Source organism: Polypterus senegalus, chromosome 11 (genome assembly GCF_016835505.1).
Source record: "Polypterus senegalus isolate Bchr_013 chromosome 11, ASM1683550v1, whole genome shotgun sequence".
NCBI classification, from domain to species: domain Eukaryota; kingdom Metazoa; phylum Chordata; class Cladistia; order Polypteriformes; family Polypteridae; genus Polypterus; species Polypterus senegalus.
The window spans coordinates 104,349,465-104,377,420 of NC_053164.1; the positions used below are offsets into that span (position 1 = coordinate 104,349,465).

Genomic DNA, 27,956 nt, shown 5'->3' on the forward strand with positions numbered 1-27,956 from the left:
TTTATCAGCATTACAGAATAATAAGCAAAATGTCTGACTACAGAATGCAAATATGAAAACACTAAATTTACATATAACATTTTAAAGGCTTCCTCCAGGTTTTAAATAGTCACAGAGTATAAAAATGTTATCTTGAAATGCATTAATGTTTTGTTAGGACCTTACCTTTCAGCTTCAAGTCGCATCTCTTCACGTTTCTGTCTCCTGAGCTCACGGCGGCGCTCAAAATCATCCATGTTCTTTCAGAAAGTAGAGGTTACTTTTCCAAAAGTAAAAATCTATGGATACAAAAAGAAAAATGTTTCTGTTTATCAATGTAAGGAAATGTAGATGCAATAAAGTAACTATAACTAAAATCAATATTGAACATTCTGTCAAATCAGTGACAGTTTTTGGGTTGTTAGTCAATGTAAAATGTGTTAGGGATGTGAAGGAAAACTAACATCTGGACAAAAAACCCATACACAAGCAAGCAGAACATGTTAACTCAACACAGGCAGTGTCCAGTAGCCAAAATTTAAACCAAGAACTCAGGATCTGGGACCAATCTACTAAAAGGCAAAAATTGCATACTGCATAAGGTATGCAGTATATATAAACTAAGATTACAACTATCAATTTTATTACAGGCAAAGTTTTTTTTTAACATTTAACTGTTAAATGTTCCATTATTTGCTCAATCAGGTAATGATGCTTCTAGTGGTGTTAATCTGAAAGTACTGCTTCCTCCTTGTAACATTTCTGGCATTCTCCATTCTCATTCTCTTAAAGTATCTGATTTCAAATCACTCTTTTCTTTCCTCTCTCCAACATGTTCTACTTGACACGAATAATGCATACATCTGAGTTAAAGGATTAAAAGTAGTATCTACAGTACATGCATTTCTTTACATTAAATGCAAAAGACAGACACACAACAAATTTGACAATTCATATTCAGCAAAATATGTTTTAAGTTCTGAGCTTGTAACATGTAATAGGCTAGACTACTAAAACAGTACACCTTTTCTAGGATACTGACTGCAAATTCCACTGAAGGTTTTCCCAGATGCCTTTCAGTGCTGGATTCAGACAGTGTCATAACTAGATAACTCATGCTGTAATCCATAATCTTAAATGAAAAGAAACAGCTTGGGGTCAGACCTCTGATTTATTACAGACTTAACTGACTTCCATGATGAAATGCAGCAACTCTGTTTGGATTTAATTTTTTTTTTTTTAAATACTTTTAAAAAGTTTGATGTTGTAAGAATGTAGTGATGTCACTTTTACTGTAGGATAACAAGAACTAATTCTTGAGATTGAACCCAATTCATGTTATAAATATTCTTTGATGACACGGAGTAATAAGATGCACTTAATGGTTAACCATTTAAACATTAGAAATATGATACAGCAAAGAAATCATAGTTTGTTTCCCTTGGTGTTTTGTGTGAGCTTCAATAGAAAATGACATTGATGTGTATTTCTCCTGTTATCCAAATTATCAGATGATATCAGTTGCTCTGTTATAGAGTCAACACGTGCAGGTTAGCAGTATTCAGTGGGGTTGCATCTGTCAAGTGCACCGGTCACTTCTTGTAAGTCAACTGACCAACATCTGGTTGCTGAATTATTTTTTGTGAATGAATACATTGACAGTCGCCTTAAATACAGACTTAGGAAAGGTTAAAGAAAGGACACTTCGACACAGGAGTTTAAGTAAAATTATATTGATTTCAGTTAGAAAATTAGAATGACTAAGGAAACCTTAAAAAATGTGTAGGTGTGCATGCTGATTGTCTTCAAACATGTTAATTATTTTTCTTGCCAAATCTCAAAAATCAAATAAAGTATGAGCCAAACACCTTTTGTAGCACTGAGAGCATGCATTATTTCAATATAAGACTACAGCAGATGAACTCTTATGTGAAATGTAAAACTTTAATTAATCCAACTGTATTGATTTTATCTTTTTTATTTTTATCATATTACTATAAAGAAAACAATTAAATTATACATTCTATACATTGCACAGAGCCACACAAGTGGTGCAAAGTCAAGTGTTCTGACATAATAGACATAAATGTACTTCTTTGTTATATCTTACCTCCTCAGGCTTTATTCAGCAACTTTCCTGCTTGCTGTCTTTCTTCTATTCAAACCCTACCTCCTTAGTAGAATAGTACTATTCCCCTTTTTCAAACATGCTGCTAACACAAAGAATTCCAGTGTGGTCCTCAAACAGCTAAGCCTCTACCAGAAAAGGAAAGCATGCCTCACCCCACACCAACCCCCTAACTCTCTGTCTGTCCCAGCTTTGTTTACAGAGCTGTCAGTGGTTAACTAAACTCTGCCTGGAATCTGACATTTAAGGCAGGCTTTTAGATTGCTTCCTGTACAGTGCTGGAGGCCTCCACTTCCTCTGGAATCCTAGCCTTAACTATTCAGTGAGCTAGTTTCCAGCTAACTGAAGTTTATCCTCAGAGTGGAATATATGTATTTATATCTAATTTCTATTTCTAATTTCTATTTGGTGCATAGATCCTCTGCCATATTATTACACATATATAAACATAAGCCAAAGTGAAGTCCATCAGAAGAACAACAAGCTATATCTACAGAACAGGCTAATTACACATTTATAAGGTGGTTCAGTTCACCCTTAAATCAGCATTGCATCGTGGGACTGGACAGCGTACTGTATATGAGGAAATCCCTTCTGTGGCACAAGGAAGTGATGGATTTAGCCACAGAAAGTGAACCTTAGGTATATTGTGTGGGACACAAAGTATGGGAGTGTGTGCATTCCCTGTATCTGGCCTACATTGTGAAAAGACATTGGGGAATTTCCCAAATTGAGGTTACCTTAACATACTCAAAGTCAATACTGTCAGTGTCCTCAGACGCCATTTAGGTTGGCCTATCCTGTTTACCTTATTTTTTCCTGAACCCACATGTTTCAATACAGAGTTGTTTTGGGTAGATTCTATCTAAGCTGAAATTAAAACAGTCCTGATGTGTAAATGGACAGTGTTTTTTTTTTTTTATTTTATTTTTGGTTTTTTTTAGTGTGAAATTCTGGTGGGGTCATACAGACCTGGGAAAGAAAGACATTATCAGAAGTGGCAGAGCCAACCTGATAATCTTTGCAAAGTATTGAGTGAGAATCTGAGTGAGATGCACTTAAAGAATAGTACATATGAGACCTGCTCTCCTGCTTAAATCCATTGCAAATGTCATGAAGGCTAATGGCTTTGATTGACTCACAGATTTAAGGAAAGTTTGTGTAGATCATGTTGCTTCTAATTTCAAGTAAGCAATGTGATGTAGAACGGTTCACCGACAAAAGTGCGATGGACATATGAGCGCCGACAAAACCGCGACGGACAAATGAGCTCCGACAAACTCGCTAACTGGTTTTCGACAAATGCGCGCTGACAAAATCGTGAGAGAGGCCAAGAGAGTGGGACGTGTACATGCGCATTATGTACACATTATGTGCTAGGTTATAACTGTTATAACTGCTGATGGCATGCCGCGAACAAATAACTCAGTCGAGGGTTGGCATAACGCGCCGTATACAAAGTGGAATTACCAGCAGTCAGGCTGCCAGCAAGTCTAAATACGCTCAACTATCAAGACGTCTTGCTGCAATTCTTCCTACATATGCGGGGCATGACCTTAAGGACTATCTGCGTGCTGTGTCTCATAATATTGACTTCTAAAATAAACATTATTATATATGCTTTAAACTAGTAATTCATATTTAATGAAACTTTCACGATTTTGTCGGCGCTATTTTGACGCTGCGTTTTAATGGGAGCTATTTTGTCAGCGCTCATATGTCTATCGCGCAAATGTCGGGTCACTATGTAGAACCAGTGGCATGAATATGCAGGCAGGGGAAACAACATAGAAAAGATAATTGGAAAGGCATAAAAGAGGCTGATGAAGATTAGAGAAGCATCAGTGACCCTGGGGGGAAGCACAGGAAAGGGAGACCCCCCAATAAACCTTGTGTTAAGAAATGATGGAGAGACACTGTGTTTTGCAAAGTGTTAGGCAACTAGTATCAGTAATGAAAAAAAAGTCACACAAAATGAAGATCAACTAAAATATTGTAACTGTAATCTACAGATATATATACAGTATAATGCAAAGTTGACTGGCTCAATGGATACTTATTGCCCCAGATGTACCATCCTGCCAAATTTCAGCTTTTTAACTAAACAGGAAACAGTGTTTACGTTGATGAGTGAGTTAGTCAACTTTGCAGTATATAAACAGCATACAGTATACACTGTACAGTACATATATGTGATTATTTAACTGATGCCTTTAACTAAGTTAAGGTGCAGCCTTTGAGGTACAATTGATTGCATTTCATTTGTTTTTCCAATTGAAGCACAGGGAAGTGAAGTGACTTGCTCATAGGCGCATCAATTTTGAAGGGTTTAAAGTCCTATGTTCAAAGCCTTTACTGCTTCAACACACTGCCTGTCTACAATATTAGCCCTTAAGGAAAAAAATACAACTATTGTACAGGGAATAGCACTTAGTTACATAGTACTTCCAATACACCCAATTAAGTGACACCCATTGTCTTACAAAATTTCCCAGGCAAAGTCAGGTAACACAGTTAGTACAGTATAAGCACTGAAAGGACCGTCTTGAAACATATCTCAACATCAAATACTCAACACTGAAAGCAGAAATGAATATTAAAATACTGTGAATCTGTATTCAATGGGCAAAATGCTAAATTGTTTTATAGAAAGGTAATTGATGGGATTCCTGGTAATGATGGTGAATACTACCAAACAGCAAGATGTACAAGTTCACACACCATATAAACTGTGAAAGAAAAACTCAGTCAATTGGTCACAAGCCATCAAGCCCCAAAGCAAAACTGAAAAATGAATTCTGCATATGTGCATACATGTGTTATGGTATAACTTGAACCACCTGGTTAAAAGGTTTGTAACTGCAACACAGATACTTACCTAGTGGCAACAGGCAAAAAAAATTCTAGATAAGAAACTGCATATAGCATATCATGGAAAACTGGCAACATTTGATTTGAGATGATTAAGTTGTGTTTGTGTGGGACAGTCCAGATTAGTCCTAGGCCTCAGTTCGATGATGGACTTTGTGGTCGTGTCGTCGGACTTGCGGCCACATGTCTTGGACAATCGGGTGAAGAGAGGGGCTGAGCTGTCAACTGATCACCACCTGGTGGTGAGTAGGCTTCGATGGTGGGGGAGGATACCAGTCAGGCCTGGCAGGCCCAAACGTGTTGTGAGGGTCTGCTGGGAATGTCTGGCAGAGTCCCCTGTCAGAAGTAGCTTCAACTCCCACTTCCAGCAGAACTTCAACCGCGTCCCAAGGGAGGTGGGGACATTGAGTCCGAATGGGCCATGTTCCTTGCCTCTATTGTTTAGGCGGCTGACCACAGCTGTGGCCGTAAAGTGGTGGGTGCCTGTCGTGGCAGCAATCCCTAAACCCGTTGGTGGACACCGGCGGTGAGGGATGGGCGTTAAGCTAAAGAAGGAGTCCTACGGAACCTTTTGTCCTGTGGGACTCTGGAGGCAGCAAATAGGTACCGGCAGGCCAAGCAGAATGCAGCTTCAGTGGTTGCTGAGGCAAAAACCCAGGCGTGGGAGGAGTTTGGGGAGGCCATGAAGAACGACTTTCGGACAGCTTTGAGGAGATTCTGGTCCACCATCCGGCATCTCAGAAGGAGGAAGCAGTGCAGTGTCAATACTGTATATGGTGGGGATGATGTGCTGCTGACCTTGACTCGGGACGTTGTGGGTTGGTGGGGGGAGTACTTTGAAGACCTCCTCAATCCCACTAACATGCCTTCCAATGAGGAAGCACAGCCTGAAGACTCGGAGGTGGGCTCCCCCATCTCTGGGACAGAGGTCATCAAGGTGTTAAAAAAACCAACCGGGAGGACTATGTCTCCTGGCTGGCCTGGGAACGCCTCGGGATTCCCCCGGAAGAGCTAGAAAAAGTGGCCGGGGAGAGGGAAGTCTGGGCATCTCTGCTCAAGCTGCTGCCCCCACGACCCAATCTCGGATAAGCAGAAGAGGATAGATGGATAGAGTCCGGGTTAGCTCCATGCTCTTTGGTGATTCTAGGAGCCTCTTGAACCTGTAACTGTCGATAGTCATGAACTCAGATGAGTCAAGCAAATAAGAACACACACAATCAGCAAAGGGTTGGTGCAAAAGTGTTCAGTGCTTTTATTAAAGTCCAAAAGAAAATTGTTCAAAAAGTGCAGTGTAAAAAAATAAATAAATAAAAATCCAGTAAAACCGGGGTTAAAGTCATGCTCTTTTCTTTTTCTCAACACACTTCTAAAAACAGACATGAGCCACAGTGCCTCTTGGGTGTCTCCTCAGCTTATCCCACCAGGACATTGCAGCATGAGGAGATGCCTGAAACAGATGCAGTCTTTCCTTTATCCTGGGTTCAGAGGAAAGTCCTATTGGCGCCTGATAGACTGGGAGTAGGAAGGACCCTCCTCCAAACCCCACACAAGTCTCCCCTAAGTCAGTCCATTGACATCAAGAGGGAGGCGCCATACAACGGGGGCTGCTCCTACTCTTCTCTGCAGTTGCTCTAAGAAACGCCTCTACTCTAGCCCCACACTTAAGCATAGGCCTGCCCCTCACTTCCTTAGGAGCATACTCCTGACCATCTGTCTCCTTTACGGATGACACTGGCTCCTCACCGTCCTGCCTGTAATCTCTCTTTCGATTTCCTTGTTGTTCTTTGATCTCTACTGTGTAGGCTCCTCTTATTCGGCCCAACTGGGTGCAGAGGTGGTCCTCTACCCACTCCAAGGTGTGAATGAGTCATTTGTGTGATCCACTCACATTTACATGTGAATGCGCAATCAGCCAATCATCCTAATAAACCCCAAAATAAATGCCAGCATGCATACATCCACACCTATTCAGAGCCTCCACACTCCAGGACCTCATTATTTCAAAATCACGCTTCTCCACGGACCTCTAATCACATCATGATAAACATTTTAACAATACTAACCAACCCGCACGCCGCATAATCAGGCCGGTGTTTTTAATGATTTTTAAGCACAGGGAGAAAATTAACATTTGAAAAATCGGAAATGTAATAAATCAGCAAGAAAAGCAACATTGTAACAATGCACGGAACGAACCAACACACAATTGTCCGTGACGGAAAACTGGCGGACCACCATCGCTCATGTGCCCACCTCCAACTCGTCACTTGAGTCGTTGTCGTCTTTGCACAGTCCAGATGCACCGGTGACTCACGTAGACTTTCCGTGTTCCTGCAGAAGCATCTAAGAAGACGCATGCTTGTCGCGGATGCGAATTGCTGTATGTAGCGCGTAAAACAGTTTGCTATGGTGCATGCGGTCGTGCGTCGTAACCGAAAACTCGTTTTTTAAAGATTGCTTGCTTCATTGTGTTTTAACCTCAGTTGTAAAGGATTGCTTTAAGGATCCCATGGGATACCCCTCGCAAACCGTTTTACACGTTGCATATGGCGATTCACCTCCGGCGTGGCTCCTTCCTGCGTACGCCATAGGTGTCTTACTTGTCGGCGGCTTAGTGAATCCACACCCCTTCCGGCGTGCTTTCCATGGGTGTCTTGCCTTAGTGAATTATATATATATATATATATATATATATATATATATAGATGATCTTGAGGCAAGTTTACTAGTTACTTAATTTTTGTACAACAGCACCATCTACAGGGAGATGCGCGAGCTGCACCTCAATTGCCCTGAATGCAGACACATTATTGGGGCATTTGACCAGTCCAGAGCAACACGTCTAGTGCACTTAAACACAAGATGCATTCGGCAGCCCACAAAAGCCTTTAAATCAATCTGTCCTTGTATTATCTGAAATACTGCAGATATTTATACTGTATGTGATTCATTAATTGTATCAACCTTAATGTTCTATACTTCAACACTTGCTTTGCTTTTAACTAAAAGTTTGAAAGCTGTTTTAATGCCATAACCAGAGTATCAACATTTATTTATGTATTTCTTTCAATTTCACTTGATTTTTCCATTACTGAGCAGGCCACCTTATCCTTAGAAACCTATTCCAGTTCCTCCCACAAAATTCCCAGACCTTTCCAAGCCAATCCAGAGATATAATCCATCCAGCATGTACGCTCCCTTTGAAAGTGCCAGGGTGACATCAATACCTTAATGCCTAAAACACCCACCATAAACAGCTTCTGTTGATCTGGAGAAGCAGCACTCCTACTCCAAGTTCCTCCCACAGTAATAAGCTCTGCACCCTAGCATGGTGCAAGATCCTAGAAACTCTGCTCAAGAATCTCATTTTGCCTGCCTATACATGTGACCTTAGTTTTGATGTCTATTAAGAGCTCCTGACCATTAGTGAGTATGGAAGTGCAGACTGACTGGTTTTTCAGTAGCAGCTTGTGAATAATTAGGCCCCCCCCCTTTACCCCCCACATTCTAGCACAGCACCTACAAAACTGCTCCAACTGCACAAATTAACTGGGCAATCTCGAGATCATATGTACCCTGACATGTGAAGATGACCTAAAAGTACTTCAACACCTCCACTTGGGACACGTGGAAGGAAATACATGATTATCCCTTGATTTGCCGTTAATGTTCTTCATTTTTTTATAAATGTAACTAAATAGTATAACTTCAGAAGCATTGTGATTTTGAATTGTGGCAGGCTTTAAAGAAAATTTAGCATTTTCATTAGTGTTTCTACGTCTCTTTACATCAATTTGGAGGCAGTTTGTTTATATATAAACATTATCTAGATTATGTTTCACCATATGATTAAAATTAATATTTCTAAAAAAAGCTACTCAAGGCTCTGTTTTGGCAAGAATAAGGTGCTTGTGAGTAGAAATCTAATATAAAAGTATGTACTGTATAATCTAAAATAATATAAAACCAGTAAACTCCTGATTCTCTAAAGAATAACAAATCCAAGAATGACAATCACTTTCTGTTCCGTCCAATCTTCGGAGGGATGAAAAATCATGAAGGGTGGAAGCGTCCTGAAAAAGTTTTTATTTAATGAAATAAATATATTTGTAGTAAAATTAACCAATTTATTAAAACTAAAATTGGCATTTAATTGTTATATCATTTAAGTCCAAAGTGTGTTTGAGTTGCTGCACTCATAAGTAAAAAAAATATCGGAGTGCAAAGGTTTAAATGAAGTAAATCGGAAATAAAAAATTCATGTTAGGAATCATAATTGATTTACTTTTAACACTGAATTACCCTAATGTGATTCAAATAAGCCACACTGACTGCTGGCACAGTGGATTAGAGCACACTGACTGTGGTGTGGAATACTGTTGGCACTGTGTAGTAGAGTAACCGCTGGCACTGTTGAGTGGAGTACTGCTGGCACTGTGGAGTGGAGAACACTGACTGCTAGTTTACAGGTTGTGTTGTGTTGTTTGGGCGCCACCTACTGACTCTCGGAAGTCGCTGGGTTTGACTCTGGGGCGCTGAGGCGCGGTGCGCGTGCGCTTTCTGCACGGCTTGTTTCTGGCATCTGGTATCTGTGCAGCTAAGGCGCTGTGCGCGGCTTGCTTCTGGCCTCTGGCATCCATGCATATATACAACCTTCGTTATACTGAGGTGCTGTGCGCGTGTGCTTTCCGTACGGCTTGCTTCTGGCATCTGTGCAGCTAAGGCACTGTGCGTGTGCGCTTTTGGCATGGCTTGCTCATGGCCTCCGGCATCCGTGCATATATACAACCTTCATTTAGTAATATAGATTAGCAAAGAACACTTTTGTCAAGAATGCATGCTTAATTTTGACTGTTGTATATTTATGTGTATGTAATTTTAAAATTTTCTGTGTTATTGCTGTTTATTTTATTAAAATCTTGGTAAAAAATCAATATTTAGTTTTTATTTTGGTCTGCTGAATTATTATATTTTTATTTGTTATGGGTTGTTTCTTTTTTAAAACAATCTCTAAATTTTCAATAGGCAATACTGTTTTAGGGTCATAGGTGCAGCACATTGTCGAGCAATTTGATGTACACCTGTGACAATATATTTATACAATTAAAAAGGCTCATTTGACTAATCAAATGAAGGACTTGAAGACTAACAAAAAAAAAGAGAAAGCATTTTAGGCAAAGAAAAAATTGCCTCATGCTTTGATTTTGAGACTTAAATTCAGTGAAGAATGCCTGAAGCAATACTTGTGTATGAAGGAATCTGTCTCTCTCCCTCTGTACCCTGGCAAAACACATATACTGTATGTCCAAAAGATAATGAGTATGTCTATAATTCAGGTAAATTGGTCACAACTGGCAAATACCCTTATCCCTGGCATTTTCCTATTTCCAATCCAAGATTGAACTGGTAAATAGTATACATAAAAATCTCTAGGGTATTGCCAAGCTCTTGTTGTGCTACGATTATACTTACTAACTGAAAATAATGAAAAACAGGCTTCTATTTAACAGGCCACCCATTATTAACTATTGAATAATTCTGATTTAGTCACTATCCTGCAAATAATGTGAATTTGATGGTCTCCTTTATCAAGCATGTTTATATCATGCAACAAAGGTTGATTAATGCAATGAGTTTATGATGCCCCAAAAAAGGAAATATTGGCAAAAGGAAACTAAATGCCTTTGAAAAGAAAACCTCTTCTGGTCATTCCTCAATTCTTTCCTTTCACACAATATAATTAAATGGTGATTTGATTCAGATTAAACAACAGAAAATGCATATAAAAAAGGTTGCCAAAATGTTTTGGATAGAAATTTTTTTTCCTTTATTTGTCTTCTACTTTACATGAGAAGTCAAATTACTACACATATTTCCCAAAGCTGTGCAATTGGTGAACCGCTTACAATTGCATAAACTGATTACCGCTAAACCTGAGATAGACACTGGCTTCCTGCAACCTGAAAAAGGGTGAGAAGGTTAGAAAATGGATGGATTAGTGGGTGGACGACAGAGTTTTGAACTAACCCTAAATTTAATTTGGCTTAACTGGAAAAGTTGTTTTGGTCTTAAAATATGAAAGTTTTTGTGCATATATCTAGTCCATGCCAAAAATTTGAAAATACAGAAATTTGCTACATACAGTATGTCTGCAGACTGTGCTCATCTTTAACATTGCAAATGGAGGAGCACAAGAGTAGGAGTTTCTAGAAATAATTAGGGAATGTTTTTTAACACAGTATGTTAAAGCACCAACGTGAGGTAAAGCTTGTCTCGAGTTAATATTTTGTAATAATCAAGATAGAATTGAGGGTGTAGACGTGATTGAACCACTAGGGGCAAATGATCATAATATTACAAAGTTCTCAGTGTTTTGTAAGAGTGTGGATGCAAAGACTAAAATTGTTAAGTTTAACTTTGGTAGGACAAAATTTCAGCAGATGCTGCAAAGTCTAAGGAGGATGGACTGGGATAAGTTTTTAAGTGAAAAGACATTCAATAAGCAGTGAGACAGGTTTAAAAATGTTTTACATGTAATGCAGGACAGGTAAATACCAAAATTTGGAATTAATAAGAAAATTTAAAAAAACTCCACAGTAGGTTAATGAAGAGTTAAAAAAGAAGCTGCAAAGGAAAAAATAGCTTTATAAGGCATATAAGACTAATAACTCCAGAGATACTCGTAGGGCATATGAGAACATGAAGGCATCCATTAAGAAGGATATAAGGGAGGAAGTTGAAGAGGAATATAGCAGATAAGATGAAAGACGACCCTAAGAGATTCTTTCATTATTTTAGTAACAAAAGAACAGTCAAGAAGGAGGTGAAGTGCAGCATTAAAAATAAAGTGGAATTAAAAGATGCAGACAGTGAAATAGGGGATGCTGTAAACGTCCATTTTTCTGAGGTACTGGACTACTAAGGAAGTACTGAAGGATTTGTAAATTGTAGAGGGAGATGTACTGCTCAGATTGAATAGGTTGAAATCAAACAAGAGGTTAGGCATTAAACTAAAAGAAGTGGGAGTTCAGGGGTTTTTAGACGGGAGCAGAATTGATTTAGACTCAGAAAGCAGAGGGTGGTGGTGAGAGGAACCTTATCAGAGTTGGCTGATGTTAAGCGTGGTGTTCCACAGGGGTCAGTGTTAATCATATAAATGATTAAGAAAAGAATATAAGTAACAAGCTGGTTAAGTTTGCAGATCATACCAAAATAATTTTTAATCCATTAAATTATTACAGAAGGGCTTGGACAGCATACAGGCTTGGGCAGGTCTATGGCAGATGAAATGTAATGTTAGTAAATGTAAAGAATTATATATATGAAGTAAAAATGTTAGTTTTGAATACACAATGGGACATCTGAAAATTAAGAGTACACCTTATGAGAAGGATTTAGGAGTCATAATGGACTCTACACTATCAACTTCCTGACAGTGTTCAGAAGCCATTAAGAAGGCAAACAGAATGTTAGGTTATATAGTACAATGTGTAGAATACACATCCAAGGAGGTTATGCTCAAGCTTTATAATGCAATGGTGAGGCCTCATCTGGAATACTCTGTCCAGTTTTGGTCTCCAGGCTACAAAAAGGACATAGCAGCGCTAGACAAGTTCCAAAGAAGAGTAACTAGGTTCATTTCAGGGCTACAGGGGATGAATTATGAAGCAAGATGAAATGAGCTGAGCCTATATAGTTTAAGCAAAAGAAGATTAAGAGGTGACATGACTGAAATGTTTAAAATTACAAAGGGAATTAGTACAGTGGATTGAGTCTGTTATTTTAAAATGAGTTCATCAAGAACATGGGAACACAGTTGGAAACTTGTTAAGGGTAAACTTCACAAAAACATTAGGAAGTGTTCCTTTACATAGAGAACCATAGAAAACTGTTACAACTGAATTGCATTAACCTTTATAATATATTACTTTAAGCTGTAGTTCACCTAACATGCTTGGACAAATGATACCCCTGGTTAATAATGTCTGACTTATTTTGCATTGTCAAGGTGTCTCTATCAAAATGCTTCATTAAACAATTATTTGCTTTGTTATAAAAGTTATATAATTAAATGTCTTAGGTGAGATTACGGTGTTATATTATGTTTTTTTACAGCCTACACAATATTCTGATTTATTTTTTATTCATTTATTTGCATATTACTGTTTCACAGCTCCAGGAAACAGGATTCAAATTCTGGTTTGGTGATATATTGTTGGAGTTTCTTCTTATGTGCTATATAAAAATAAACAGTTCATCCTTTTCCTGTGTGCATCAACTACACTACCTGATGTCAGTTTTAGTGTACATTTCAATCCAACAGACACCTGGCACAAACCCTGCAGGTTAAATGTTAAGTAATGCTTCTTTTGAACATGTGTGTCAATTCAATGGTGACACAGAACCTAAGAAAACAGAAAAACAACTGTATGACACCAAGACAAATTGGGATGCCGAGAATAATTCTAAGACTATGCAACCTTTATTATTTCATTCAAAGTCCACTTTAAAAAAGGTTCACATTAATAATCTAAACAGCAACCTTAAAACACATCTTTGGTAAAAATACAAAACATACAGTATGTGCCATGAACCAGTGAGCAGGTTTTCTAAGCAGCACTACAAACATAAGAGTCCACTTGGCTAACTTGGAGTATTCATGTACTTAAGAAATGAGAATGAGCACTGAATTGCTTTCGTATAATTAAGATATTTCAAAAGATAGCTACTACTATACTGGGGCTTCACACTTAACTTGTATTAAGATACTGCAGAAATAGGTTAAATTGTACAGATCTTATATAGTATTTGTTCTGTAATGTTTAAATGCATTTTATTCTTTAAATGAAAAAGACATAATGGAGTATTTCTTGCAGTATGTTTAATAATGTTTTCATGTAAAGGACACAGACTTTCAGCTGTTTCTGAGTGCTGTAAAGCACACATTTGTGCATTCCGTAGCAATTTATCTTAAAAATGTAAAGAACCCAATTTAGCTGGAATGCTGTAGGTACTGTATACTTGGTTAGTCAAAAAACATAAATAAGTAACTTAAATACAAAAGAAATCTGTAAATATAATTCAAGGAGAATTAAATCGAACATGCAAATACACATAGATAGTAACTAGGCTAGGTTTAAAAGCTAGCTATAGTGAATTGTGATCTGAAAACAATTTCACATTAAAGTACCTCTTTATAACATCAAAGAATCTCTCTTTCATGTCTTACAATCTATACCAGACACAAAAAGTATGTGCATTCACCTAATTTGGGTTGTTTGCTCCACTATTCCATCTGTCACAAATTACAGCACTTTTCTTGTCCTTAATTCTTTTAAATTTTCAATATTAGTGCTAGATAACAGCACCGAAGATGTTATTTGTTATGGCAAAAGATAACTTCTTCAGATAAAGTCTTATTCTAATCTAAAAAGTCTTATTCTAATCTAATCTGAAATTAAATATATTACATTCCGCTAGTTCAGATAATAACTAACATTATCAATTTTTTTTCCTCTATTATTGTCCATTTTCATTAATTAATTAATTCATTCATCCATTTAATTAGTTATAATTACACACAAAGGCAAGCAGAAAAAAAAAAAAAAATCAGTCAACAAAATGGAATCTGGGGTGTGTTTCCTGAAAATTATTAATCTTAGCCATTAACAAGTGACTTTACAATGTACATGTCTAATACATGCTATTATTTTATGCATTTCCCAAAACCCTTCTTATGCAGCCACTTTATGCATGAGCATGAAGTACTGCTTAGTTAACTCCGTCCCTGCAGTCACCTACACAAAGGGATCACAAGTAAATAGAAAAAAAAGCCAATTACCAATTATTTTATTCTAAAGTGATGCTTGTATCTTCTTTTGGAATTAAAAAAAAGTTCTGAAAAGTAATATGAAGTAAACATAACATCATAATTTAAAAACATGATATAACTAGGCATATAAAAAAGCACAAAATCAGACGTACTGTTTCTGAAAAACAAAACAAATTGATGGAAGCACACTATAAAGGTCACACTATTCTTAAAAAAAAAAAAAAGCGTACCCTTTCTAACAGTGAGACAAAGCAGTGACTGAGATGATGCAAGGAGGCCAGGGTGTTCTCTGCGTGCAGTTTACATGTTCTCCCAACCTGAGTTTTTTTACAGGTAGCACATGTTTCCTTCCACTACCTGAAGACATGCAGGTTATTTGAATTGGGGTTGTTCAATTTGCTCTCATCTGCAAATGAACACATACATACCCACACACACATACACACACACACAGGTTTAAGGTCGTTAGGTTTGCCTATTCTCCATCTGAATTGCCTCTGAATTGGAAATGAATTGTTCTGAATTGGAAACGTGGCTTTTTGGAAACGTGGCTTAGCTCAGAAGGGGCGGCTGTTTTAATCGAATCTGCGCCTCCGGATTACAGTTTTACTCGTGCAGATCGCCAAGGAAAAAGAGGCAGGGGCTTGGCAAATATTTACTCGAGCCGGTTAAAAAGTAAAGATGTCAAGTCCTTTGAGTATCTCGCCGTTGTTATCCATGGAGATTCTCAAGTTCTAGTATTATCCGTGTATAGACCTCCAAATTTCAACGAGTCTTTTTTTCAGGAATTCTCTGACTTAATGTCAATTTTAATTACAACTATGACACACTCCTAATAGTTGGCAACTTTAATTTTCATATAGATAATCAGTGTGACCTAAAAGTAAAAGAATTTATGAACCTCCTGGACTCTTTTGATTTGAGACAGCTCGTTAATCAGCCTACACATAAAGCAGGTCATACGTTAGACTTAGTGATTACTAAAGGACTAAAAGTTGATATAAAGCAGATCATTGATATTGGTCTATCAGACCATTTTCTTCTACTTTTTAATATAGAAATAATGATAGAAAACACCTATGAGAAGCATATTGTTAAAAAACGCTTATTTGACTCAGCAGCAGCTTTATAACTTACAAACATTCTAAGCAATCAGTCCGTTTATAGTGCCAACTATAATAGCGAGGATAATGTAAATAGTAAGGTGGAAAGATTTAATACTAAAGTGAGAGCTGCTGTTGACATAGTTGCACCTGAAAAGACAGTTAAAAATCTTCTAGCATTATTATACCATGGAAGACCCAAAGAGTGTATGATTAAAAGAGAACATGCCGTAGAGCTGAGCGTAAATGGAGGAAGACTAAACTAACTATCCACTATGAAATATTAAAAGTTAAAATAACAGAATACAATAACACTGTCCGTCTTGAGAGGCGCTGCTATTTCTCTAAGATTATAAATAACAATGCTAGTAATCCCAGAGTCTTATTCTCGACAATTGATCATCTACTAAACCCAGGTAACTCAAAGGAATGCCTCCTAAGTACTTCCAGTAAAACCTGTGAGGCTTGCTGTATTTTTCAATCAAAAAATTAATGATATTAGAAATAACATAGTATATCTCCCCAACACTAAGGATCCTCCTAAACCCCAGCATTCCGTTATAAACAAATTAAACTCTTTCACTAGGATAGATTTACAAAAAATAATATTTCAATTAAAACCCTCCACCTGAGTCCTTGACCCAATACCAACAAATTATTTCAAAGAAGTATCAGGCGTGCTAATTGATAATGTTCTTGACATAGTAAATTGTCATTAGATACGGGGTCTTCCCAGACTGTCTTAAGACTGCTGTAGTTAAACCCCTACTTAAGAAACATAATCTGACCCTGCTCTTGAAAATTTTAGACCCATCTCTAACCTGCCTTTCTTAAGTAAAATTCTGGAGAAGGCAGTCATTATGCAGTTAAATGACCACCTCAATAAACATGCTATTCTTGATAAATTTCAGTCGGGTTTTAGAACAAATCACAGCACAGAAACTGCACTCGTTAAAGTAGTAAATGATTTGCGGGTGAATGCAGACAGAGGCCATTTATCTGTTCTCATCCTCTTAGATCTGAGTGCTGCATTTGACACCATTGATCATAATATTCTTAGAAATCGCCTTAGTCAATGGGTGGGCCTCTCTGGCAGTGTCTTAAATTGGTTTGAATCCTACCTGACAGGGAGAAAATTCTTTGTTAGTTGTGGTAATTACAACTCAAAGACACATGATATCCAATATGGTGTTCCACAAGGCTCTATCCTGGGTCCGCTGTTATTCTCAATCTACATGCTTCCGTTAGGTCAGATTATCTCAGGGCACAACGTGAGCTACCACAGCTATGCTGATGACACACAGCTGTACTTATCAATAGCACTGGATGACCCCGATTCTCTTGATTCACTAACACAATGTCTGACTTGTATCTCAGAATGGATGAATAGTAACTTTCTCAAGTTAAATAAAGAGAAAACTGAAATCTTAGTGATTGGCAATAATGGATACAATGAGGCTATTAGAAATAAACTGGATACATTAGGATTAAAAGTCAAGACGGAGGTAAAAAGCTTAGGGGTAATTGTTGACTGTAATCTGAATTTTAAATCGCATATTAATCAGATCACTAGGACAGCATTTTTTCACTTAAGAAACATAGCTAAAGTTAGACCTCTTATATCACTGAAAGATGCTGAGAAATTAGTTCATGCGTTTGTTTTCAGTTGACTAGATTACTGTAACGCACTCCTCTCCAAAAAAGACATCAATCGTTTGCAACTAGTGCAGAATGCAGCTGCTAGAATCCTAACTAGGAAAAGAAAATCGAACACATTTCTCCAGTTTTGATGTCACTACACTGGTTACCTGTGTCATTCAGGATTGACTTTAAAATTCTGCTTATGGTTTATAAAGCCTTAAATAATCTCCCCATCTTATATATCGGAATGTCTGACACCTTATATTCCAAATCGTAACCTCAGATCCTCAAATGAGTGTCTCCTTAGAATTCCAAGAACAAAACTTAAAAGTGGTGAGGCGGCCTTCTGCTGTTATGCACCTAAAATCTGGAATAGCCTGCCAATAGGAATTGCCAGGCTGATACAGTGGAGCACTTTAAAAACTGCTGAAAACACATTACTTTAACATGGCCTTTCTATAACTTCACTTAATTAAAATCCTGATACTCTGTATATCAACTCATTATAATAACTATTCATGGTGGCTCTAAAATCTGTATTAACCCCTACTCTCTCTTCTGTTTCCTTTTCCGGTATCCTTTTGCAAGCCACCACCATCTACTCAAAGTACCGTGATGCTCCAACAATGATGGATAGATTAAAAGCCAGAAGTCTGTATGACCATCAACATCAAGTGACTCCGTGAGAACCCTAACTACAAAGAGGACTATTTCATTTATGTTAGGTAGAATGCCCAGAGGGACTGGGCGGTCCGTGGTCTGGAACCCCTGCAGATTTTATTTTTTTTCTCCAGCTGTCTAGAGTTTTTTTCTGTTCCCCCTGGCCATCAGACCTTACTCCTTTTCTTTGTTAACTAATGTTGTCTAATTTTAATTTCTTATTTCTTATTTGTCTTTTATTTTTCTTTTCTTCAGTATGTAAAGCACTTTGAGCTACTTTTTGTATGAAAATGTGCTATATAAATAAATGTTGTTGTTGTCTATGGAGTATAGTCTTCTGCACATATGATACAGACACCGATCATTTAAAAATGGTACATATGACTAAAAATAATTTAATTTTTTTTATTTCAGTATGTTCCATCCCCAGTAATGTGTAGGTAAAGTTAACTGGTGTGTCTCATTTGATACAGTGTGATTATGTATATGAATGAGCTCTACACTGGAATGGCACTCTAATCCCATATGCTGCCAGGATAGCATGAATCAGATTAAGTGGGTATGTTATGTTAATAATATTACTTACATATATTTTAGGTTGTGTAACATTTTTGCCAAAAGTACAGCTTTTACATTTCTGCATTTTGCAATATTAAATATTTTCTGGTGTGTGTTAACAATTATCAGGTGCTGTGCCAAAATGGACCTAGGAAAGGCCCATACAACATACATTGATAAAGTACCCTGAGAACAGCAGTATGGGGTTAACTGCCTCATTATATCATGTGTATCCACTTTATGAACAGCATATGATTCTTAATAATAATTGTCAATGAAAATAAAAAAATTGATGTTGGAAAACATTTTGCTGAGATATGTAAAGTACCAGTTATTGTTCTTATATTTGCATTCATTTTAATGTTATTATTCTCTTCATACAGAAGCTTTTGTGAGCTTGTTTGAATTTTACCACAAACTGAAATAAATGATGCAGTACTGTCTAGACTTTACCCAAAGTGTCTATTGTAAAGACTGGAGTTTGATTTTTTTTCTTTATTCCAGAAGTTTATATTTAGCTTCGCAGGTGTTGTTTAGGATGAATTGTGGATTTCAAGACTTTTCTAAACATTCTGTATATTTTAATTCATTTTTATATTTATTACCCATGCAAAATAGTCATTCATCTTTAGACGTAATCGGCTTTGCTATAATCAAACATAATAATTAGTGAATAATTGAAAAGAATTACTTATTGATGTTAAACATTAGAAAAAAAAAGTTTGTGTTTATGTCAGCAGTCAGGACCAAAGACCTAAGGACAGACAGTTAAAAAAAAAAAAAATGTACACTAAATTACTAATAATTAATCTTATACTCCTAAACTTTCATTTTTTTAGAGTGGCTCTTTTCTTCGATCTTTCGAATTTTTGTTCCTAAACTATTTCTTTGTTTACACACCTTTAAGTTTCTTTTAAATTTGAGCTGTCATGTTTTACTAAATACCGTAAAATTAGGCAGCTGGAAAATAGTTTTTCTGGTTATATTTTTGTCTAGTGAGTGAGGAACTTTCTACTTTTTCTTTATAATTGAAGATGAAGCATTGTAAATATAAAGTCATTGAAACATTACAGGATTATTTTTTTAAATGTCAGTGACTACAGTCTTACTTCCATATCCAATATGACAGTTATTTTACTTCTCCACATTGTCTCTCAGCAATATGACTACAGCATATGAGTAAAAAAAAAAAATTTCAGAATGTAGCTATTTGACATTGCGATGACAGCCGAACCTTTAACCTTTGATCTCAGAACAAACAACCTGAAGTGCAGGGTTTTTTTTTCTTTTTTTTTTTTTAAATCTTTTGAAAGCTTTGACTATAGGTTGTACACAATTCCTGTGTATGAATATAGATACTGTTAAATATCCCTAAACATCTATATTCATGTATGCAGGTTGCCTAAATTAGTAATCGGGAATTATTAGTAACTGAGGACATATGAACAGTATGCATTTAGTTTGTGCAAAGTATAACAACAGATCTTATGGTTCACAAAATAAATCTCGGGTCTCCCTGGTAACTTAGTTGTCCCAGCATTAGGTAACAGAAGACCTGTAGATACTGCAATTTAAAATTTAACATTGGGATGTATGAATTGCAAAATCATTATGCATTTACAGTAGAATTAAGTGCCAGCTACACTTCACTGAGCACGGGAAAACTAATCTAAAAACTTCAAAATTTACACAGATTGTAACACAATGTTCTTTGCTGGTTTTACTTTATATTTATTAAACTGTTTTCAATATGGACTGAAATCATATTGAAGTTTTCCTTCATTTCTGTGAGCAGGAAAATTTAATGTTCTTCAGAGCATACTACCGCTACCAATTTGCTCAGAGCACATGTGGCCTCTAATGACAGGCACAACATTTAGTCATACGTGGCCAAATCATCAGCCTCTGCCATTGCTGCAGCTACTGTACAGTGCCCAGGAAAGATAACTCGTTGTCAAAGGTAGGCAGAATCTATGGAGACAAAAATCTGGCTTTACTTTTCTCTACTGCTATCTATTTTTTATTATTGTAGTCATACATAAAACTAAATTTATCAAAATGACTACTTCAATATAAGTATATATTTACAGAAGCAATCTTGAAGTTTAATGTTGTTTTGCATGTTATTACACATAAAGACAAAATTTGATTAATTTTGTTATTTGTATCACAATTTTAATCTGATCCGTTACTGCTCAAAATGTGCACCTTTATGTACAAGTCATCAAGATACAAAGATTTGATAAAACAAACCAAAGGAATTTGCTTGTATTAGCACGCACAAGTTATTCTTCCTTTGGTTGTGCATTTCCTTTTGGTGTGTGTGTGTATATATGTATATATATATATATATATATGTGTATATATATATATATGTGTATATATATATATATATATATATATATATATATATATATATATATGTATATATATATATATATATATATATATATATATATATATATATATATATATATATATGTATATATATATATATATATATATATATATATATATATATATAACATTTAATGGAGATTATGGAAATTTACCTAGTAAGGCTTAGTGCCAAATATTTTTTAACACCTCCTGCCACCTATGCAATCTTAGAGGTGATACATCCAGAATTATCTGTAAAGCATAATCTGTATTATCTAGATGTTGTCAATGTCTACATAAACAAGTTTGAAAATTAATATTGAGGGTATAATATTCTGGCTCCATAAAGATGAACAGTTTCCTTTCGCTAGATGCTAGCACAGTTCTAAAAATAAAAATTGACTTATTTTCAGCCCTAGGTCTCTTTTAATTGTGAAATTTTGGACACATATTGCAGATGTTGAACTTTTGTGCTGTACTATTTTATCCATTTGTAATCACTCATTTGGGAATACAAAGTAGATGAAATAAACATGCTGGGTCATGTGAACTTATGGTTATGTCTAATGTAGGACTATCCCATGTCAATGTCTTTCTGTTATTTACAAGCTAAACTGAGAATGTGGGAGAGTGAAGTGCGTAGATATAAAATAAATAAATAAAACAGCAAACAGAAATATACCTGCATTTGCTCAGCCCAAAAATGCTAAGTAGTTACATGAATTGTATTTTCCACATGACCCAGATTGCCCTCTCTATACATGTATTCCAATTTTCCACTCAATTTTTGAAAGTACCGTGTTGTCGTATTAATAAGAAAGCAAAATTGTCACTGTAAGAGCCAGTCCTTTTATGTTAATGTTAATAGATAATAGAACACTATGCTTTCCCCCTTTAAGCTAACAAATGAATGCATTGCAATATTCTGGAATAACCTTCTGTGGCAATAGAATGACATCAGATTGTAATTAAACAGCTAAACAGAAACAAGCAAAGAAGTGTATATGGGATGCTATGTGTATTGCAAGAGAAATGTGACCAGAGACATGCAGTGGGGGAAAAAAAAAAAAAGAGTTTGGGAAATGAACTAGAAAGGACAGTTAATAGAGATACAGTCAACCCTTGACATACGAACAACTTGATTTATGACCAACATCTTGCGTTACGACCCGAATGCGGTCACGTGTATCCGCTTGTGCGATTGTGAACAAACAGCCGAGAGCGTTCGTAAGCGTCAGTCGGAACCCAGATACATGTGTTTGTGAATGTAATTTCGGTCAGTGCAGTGATTTATCTATACTAATAAAAGGCAAAGCCCTCACTGACTGACTGACTCACTGACTCATCACTAATTCTCCAACTTCCCGTGTAGGTAGAAGGCTGAAATTTGGCAGGCTCATTCCTTACAGCTTCCTTACAAAAGTTGGGCAGGTTTCATTTCGAAATTCTACGCATAGTGGTCATAACTAGAAGCTATTTTTCCCCATTTACTGTAATAGAGTTGAGCTCGAAAGCCGTGGGGGGCGGAGTTTCGTGTGACATCATCACGCCTCTCATGTAATCACGCATTACGTAGAAAACCAGGAAGAGCTACAAAAAGCGCTGAAGAAAACATGCATTATATAATTAAGAAGGCAGCAAAACAATTAGAAGCGAGCGAGTGACATATAAAGCCATATTCAGCGGCTCACGTGAACTGACGCAGTGCGCAGACAAAAACCAACAGTTCCAAAGAGTGCTGAACAAAAACCGAATTAGACTGCTACGCTCAAATAGACAAACCACACGCCGTGGCGCAATAGTAGAGCCTTCGCCTCTAGCGCCGACGTCCGAGGTTCGATTCCCGAGAGGGGATGCACTAAGTATGTACACGCGCTTCTCGATTCATTTTACCTTCGCATCCCCTTGGTTTGAGACGTATGAAAAAATATGCGGTTAAGCAGAAAGACAGATCACCAATTGAAGCTTCATGAATAATGGATACTTTTTTCGCGATCAATGATTGTTTTGGTAAAGCCATACTCAGTGTATTCATTAGATGACCGGTAAAAAAGTAAGAACGAGGGGAGGGTAACTTATTGAGGCACACAGGCAAAACCACAATAGCACGCAGGCTCGATGTACTGTAGTGCGCGTCAACTCGATCTGAATTGCGCGATCACATTCGAAAAAATATTTATTTTCAAGTTCTATTTAGTCCATATGTGTCAAACTCAAGGCCCACGGGCCACATCCGGCACCGGCGTGTAATTATACTATGGCCCGCAAGATCATTTTATATATTGTATTATTGTTATTAATGGCCCGGGGATATGAAGCGCTGGTAACACAAACTACAGATCCCATAATGCAGCGCTTCAGCTGCCTTGCCGAACACTTACCGCGTTAATCAAGTCTAGCTTATGATGCTGCAAGTTATTGCGAAGCTAGCCCACACAATGCCAAAGAGAAAAGGTGATTCTCAACATAGAGCCTTTAAAAACCGATAGGAGGCTTAGTATATGTTTACTGACATTGCCGGTAAACCCGTGTGTCTCATTTGTGGAGCTAATGTGGCTGTAATTACAGAATTTAATCTAAGACGGCACTATGAGACAAAACATCAAGATAACCTGAAAGACCTGAATGCAATGCACAAGATACAGAAAGCAGAAGAGTTAAAGAAGAATCGGACACTTCTGACGTTTTTACCCATACAAAATCACAAAGTGATTTCAAGTGAAGCTACTTTTATGGGAGACACAAATGCACCAGTGCAACTTGCCTCACTTCCCTGTTGCAAAGTAATGTTGAACCAAATCGGCACAAATACGGTCGGAATCGGTGTTCCCAAATACGCACTTTGCTGATAAACTGAGTGCACTGCGAACTGAGTTCGCATGGCGCTTTGGTGACTTTGAAGAACAAAAAAAGAATTTTGAGTTGTTTCGCAACCCATTTGCCATCCATGTGGAAACTGCACCTGTGCAGATTCAGATGGAGGTGATTCAGCTGCAGTGTAATGGCACACTGAAGGCAAAGTACGATACTGCACGGCCCGCACAGTTTATTCACTCCATTCCCGCAAAAATGCTCCAACTCCGTCTACATGCGGCTCGAACCTTGTGTATGTTTGGTACCACATATCTGTGTGAGAAGCTCTTTTCAGTCATGAAGACTAACAAAACAACACACAGGAGTCGCCTCACTGATGAGCACCTGCAGTCCATCCTGAGAATCTCCACAACACAAAACCTCACACCAAACAAACAAACTTGTTGCCAAAAAAAGATGCCAGGCGCCCAGCTCTGATAAAATGACATAAGAGCAAAGACAACTGAATGATTTGATTTGTTATTGCTGAAAAGAACAAATTTTATTTATATTTCCAGGTTTTGTTATGCACCATGTTCATATTTGAATTTGTATAATTTTGACAGGATATATTTTTATGGAGAGCAAAATCTATATATATGACAGAAACACTCATAACAGTGACAAAACAATTACATTGACAATCATGTTACGTTATTTTCAAAATGTTTCCTTTTCTTTTTCATTACTTCTTTAACACACTACTTCTCCGCTGCGAAGCGCGGGTATTTTGCTAGTCTATATATATAATTCACTAAGACCATGGCAAGCAAGATGCATAATTGCTAAGGAAGGAAGAGAAGTACGAAGGTAAAAGCGATTGTTAAGGGATGTTAGCTAGCGGGCTGGCGTGGCACATGATGATGATAGCACTGGCTTGCTTTGGAGTGTATTATTACAGCAGTTCACAACACGGCCAGCTTTAAACTGAATGCTCAACTACTGTCATTATTAACTTGAGAAACAGCGATCACAATCAAAATGAAGAAGGAAATTGTGCGGAAATATGAGAGTGGCGTTCGTAACCGATCTACGCTAATATGTACAGCATGTCGAAATCCACCATCTCGACAATTTTACAAAGAAAAGATTTGCATAAGGAGGCTCCTTCTTCTAAACAATAACCACCTTCAGTTTCATTCTCCTCCTCCTCCCTTCCTGCAGCCCAAAGATGTCAAATTAAATGGTGAGTACAGTATGAAATTGCTGTTTCTGGTAGGCTAGGCACTTTTTATAACTTTTTGGTTAGTACATTAGAAAAAATATTGGGGTTTTGGTAAATTATGCGCATTATACAACATTTTTTTATTATGAAAAGGTTAAGTAAGTGTTGCTGTGGGAGGTTCGGAGCGCATTATGGGTATTTCCATTATTTGTTATGGGAAAAATAGTCTTGAGTTACAACCAACTTGAGTTACAACCAGCCCTCGCGAACGAATTGAGTTCGTAAGTCAAGGGTCCACTGTACTGAGAAGTAGGATTTCACGGCTGCTAAAGAGAGATTGAAGGAGTTTTGGATATTGGTGAATTGTAAATAGGGCATTTACTATGAATAGATTTTTTTTAAACATTTTATTGAATTTATTAAAATCAAATAACATTCCATGCAAGCAAGTCAAGTTTTACAAAACTAGGTTTGAAACTAATTAACCCCCACCCCTGAGAAAAACAGCTACAGTGGTGTGAAAAACTATTTGCCCCCTTCCTGATTTTTTATTCTTTTGCATGTTTGTCACACAAAATGTTTCTGATCATCAAACACATTTAACCATTATTCAAATATAACACAAGTAAACACAAAATGTATTTTTTAAACGATGGTTTTTATTATTTAGGGAGAAAAAAAATCCAAACCTACATGGCCCTGTGTGAAAAAGTAATTGCCCCCTGAACCTAATAACTGGTTGGGCCACCCTTAGCAGCAGTAACTGTAATCAAGCGTTTGCGATAACTTGCAATGAGTCTTTTACAGCGCTCTGGAGGAATTTTGGCCCACTCATCTTTGCAGAATTGTTGTAATTCAGCTTTATTTGAGGTTTTCTAGCATGAACCGCCTTTTTAAGGTCATGCCATAGCATCTCAATTGAATTCAGGTCAGGACTTTGACTAGGCCACTCCAAAGTCTTCATTTTGTTTTTCTTCAGCCGTTCAGAGGTGGATTTGCTGGTGTGTTTTGGGTCATTGTCCTGTTGCAGCACCCAAGATCGCTTCAGCTTGAGTTGACGAACAGATGGCGGACATTCTCCTTCAGGATTTTTTGATAGACAGTAGAATTCATGGTTACATCTATCACAGCAAGCCTTCCAGGTCCTGAAGCAGCAAAACAACCCCAGACCATCACACTACCACCACCATATTTTACTGTTGGTATGATGTTCTTTTTCTGAAATGCTGTGTTCCTTTTACGCCAGATGTAACGGGACATTTGCCTTCCAAAAGTTCAACTTTTGTCTCATCAGTCCACAAGGTATTATCCCCAAAAGTCTTGGCAATCATTGAGATGTTTCTTAGCAAAATTGAGACAAGCCCTAATGTTCTTTTTGCTTAACAGTGGTTTGCGTCTTGGAAATCTGCCATGCAGGCCGTTTGCCAAGTCTCTTTCTTATGGTCGAGTCGTGAACACTGACCTTAATTGAGGCAAGTGAGGCCTGCAGTTCTTTAGACGACGTCCTGGGGTCTTTTGTGACCTCTCGGATGAGTCGTCTCTGCGCTCTTGGGGTAATTTTGGTCGGCCGGCCACTCCTGGGAAGGTTCACCACTGTTCCATTTTTGCCATTTGTGGATAATGGCTCTCACTGTGGTTCACTGGAGTCCCAAAGCTTTAGAAATGGCTTTATAACCTTTACCAGACTGATAGATCTCAATTACTTCTGTTCTCATTTGTTCCTGAATTTCTTTGGATCTTGGCATGATGTCTAGCTTTTGAGGTGCTTTTGGTCTACTTCTCTGTGTCAGGCAGCTCCTATTTAAGTGATTTCTTGATTGAAACAGGTGTAGAAGTAATCAGACCTGGGGGTGGCTACGGAAATTGAACTCAGGTGTGATACACCACAGTTAGGTTATTTTTTAACAAGGGGGCAATAACTTTTTCACACATGGCCATGTAGGTTTGGATTTTTTTTCTCCCTAAATAATAAAAACCATAATTTAAAAACTGCATTTTGTGTTTACTTGTGTTATATTTGACTAATGGTTAAATGTGTTTGATGATCAGAAACATTTTGTGTGACAAACATGCAAAAGAATAAGAAATCAGGAAGGGGGTGAATAGTTTTTCACACCACTGTAGGCCAACAGAATAGAACTTTAATATTAGGAAAAATAAGTAAATAAATAGATAAAAATAAACAGAATAAAAAAGGGAAGAGAATCCGCTTCCTCAATTTAAATGCTAATTCTAAAATGTTATTGATTAGATCCTGCCAGGTTTTCAATAAGTTTAGTACAGATCCTCTAAGTGACAATTAGAGGATATATTATCTGAAATTGGAAAAAAAAAATACCATGAATTTATTTTAAATAAAAAAAAAAATGTTTAGTATGGATGCTGGTCCATTGTTTTGGAGGGATGATGATTTTGGTTAGGAGAAAAAAATGTTCCTTAACAAGAACGTTTGTTATATGGTGTAATGGAATTAGTATAAACTTTCAACTAGACAAAGTTGATTTATTAATTTTATTTTGTGCTGTGTTAATAAAACGTACTTTTAAAAAAAAAAGAAAAAAAAATAACACAGAAAGCATGTTTTTCTCACTGTACCTTATGTACCTAGGTCTTAGTGTATATGATATCCTACATAAACTAAGAATTGTAACCAAGACATGTAAGCATTAAATGAAACATCATATGCTAGAATTTTTTTTTTTTCTTTTTTGTGTGTGTTATCAAATTCCTTCTTTATTCTTGAATCAAATCTAAAAACCTTCTTGGTTTAACTGGGCATGTGAATCT

At 37.0% G+C, this 27,956-nt stretch overlaps 1 protein-coding gene across 5 annotated transcripts in view; it reads right to left on the reverse strand.

The window, feature by feature from the left end:
• cald1a (caldesmon 1a) overlaps positions 1–27,956 on the reverse strand; it is a 304,498-nt gene that overhangs the window by 141,935 nt on the left and 134,607 nt on the right. For 4 of the 5 annotated variants that reach the window (XR_005635608.1, XR_005635609.1, XM_039769419.1 and 1 more), the window contains exon 4: positions 166–278. Coding sequence is in view for 3 of the 5 variants with exons in the window: in XM_039769419.1 (XP_039625353.1) it covers positions 166–236 (71 nt within the window). In the remaining 2 variants the exon portion in view is untranslated. Of the gene's footprint in view, positions 1–165; positions 279–2,089; positions 2,203–27,956 lie in introns of those variants that run through there. The other variant, XM_039769418.1, reaches the window with a different exon arrangement.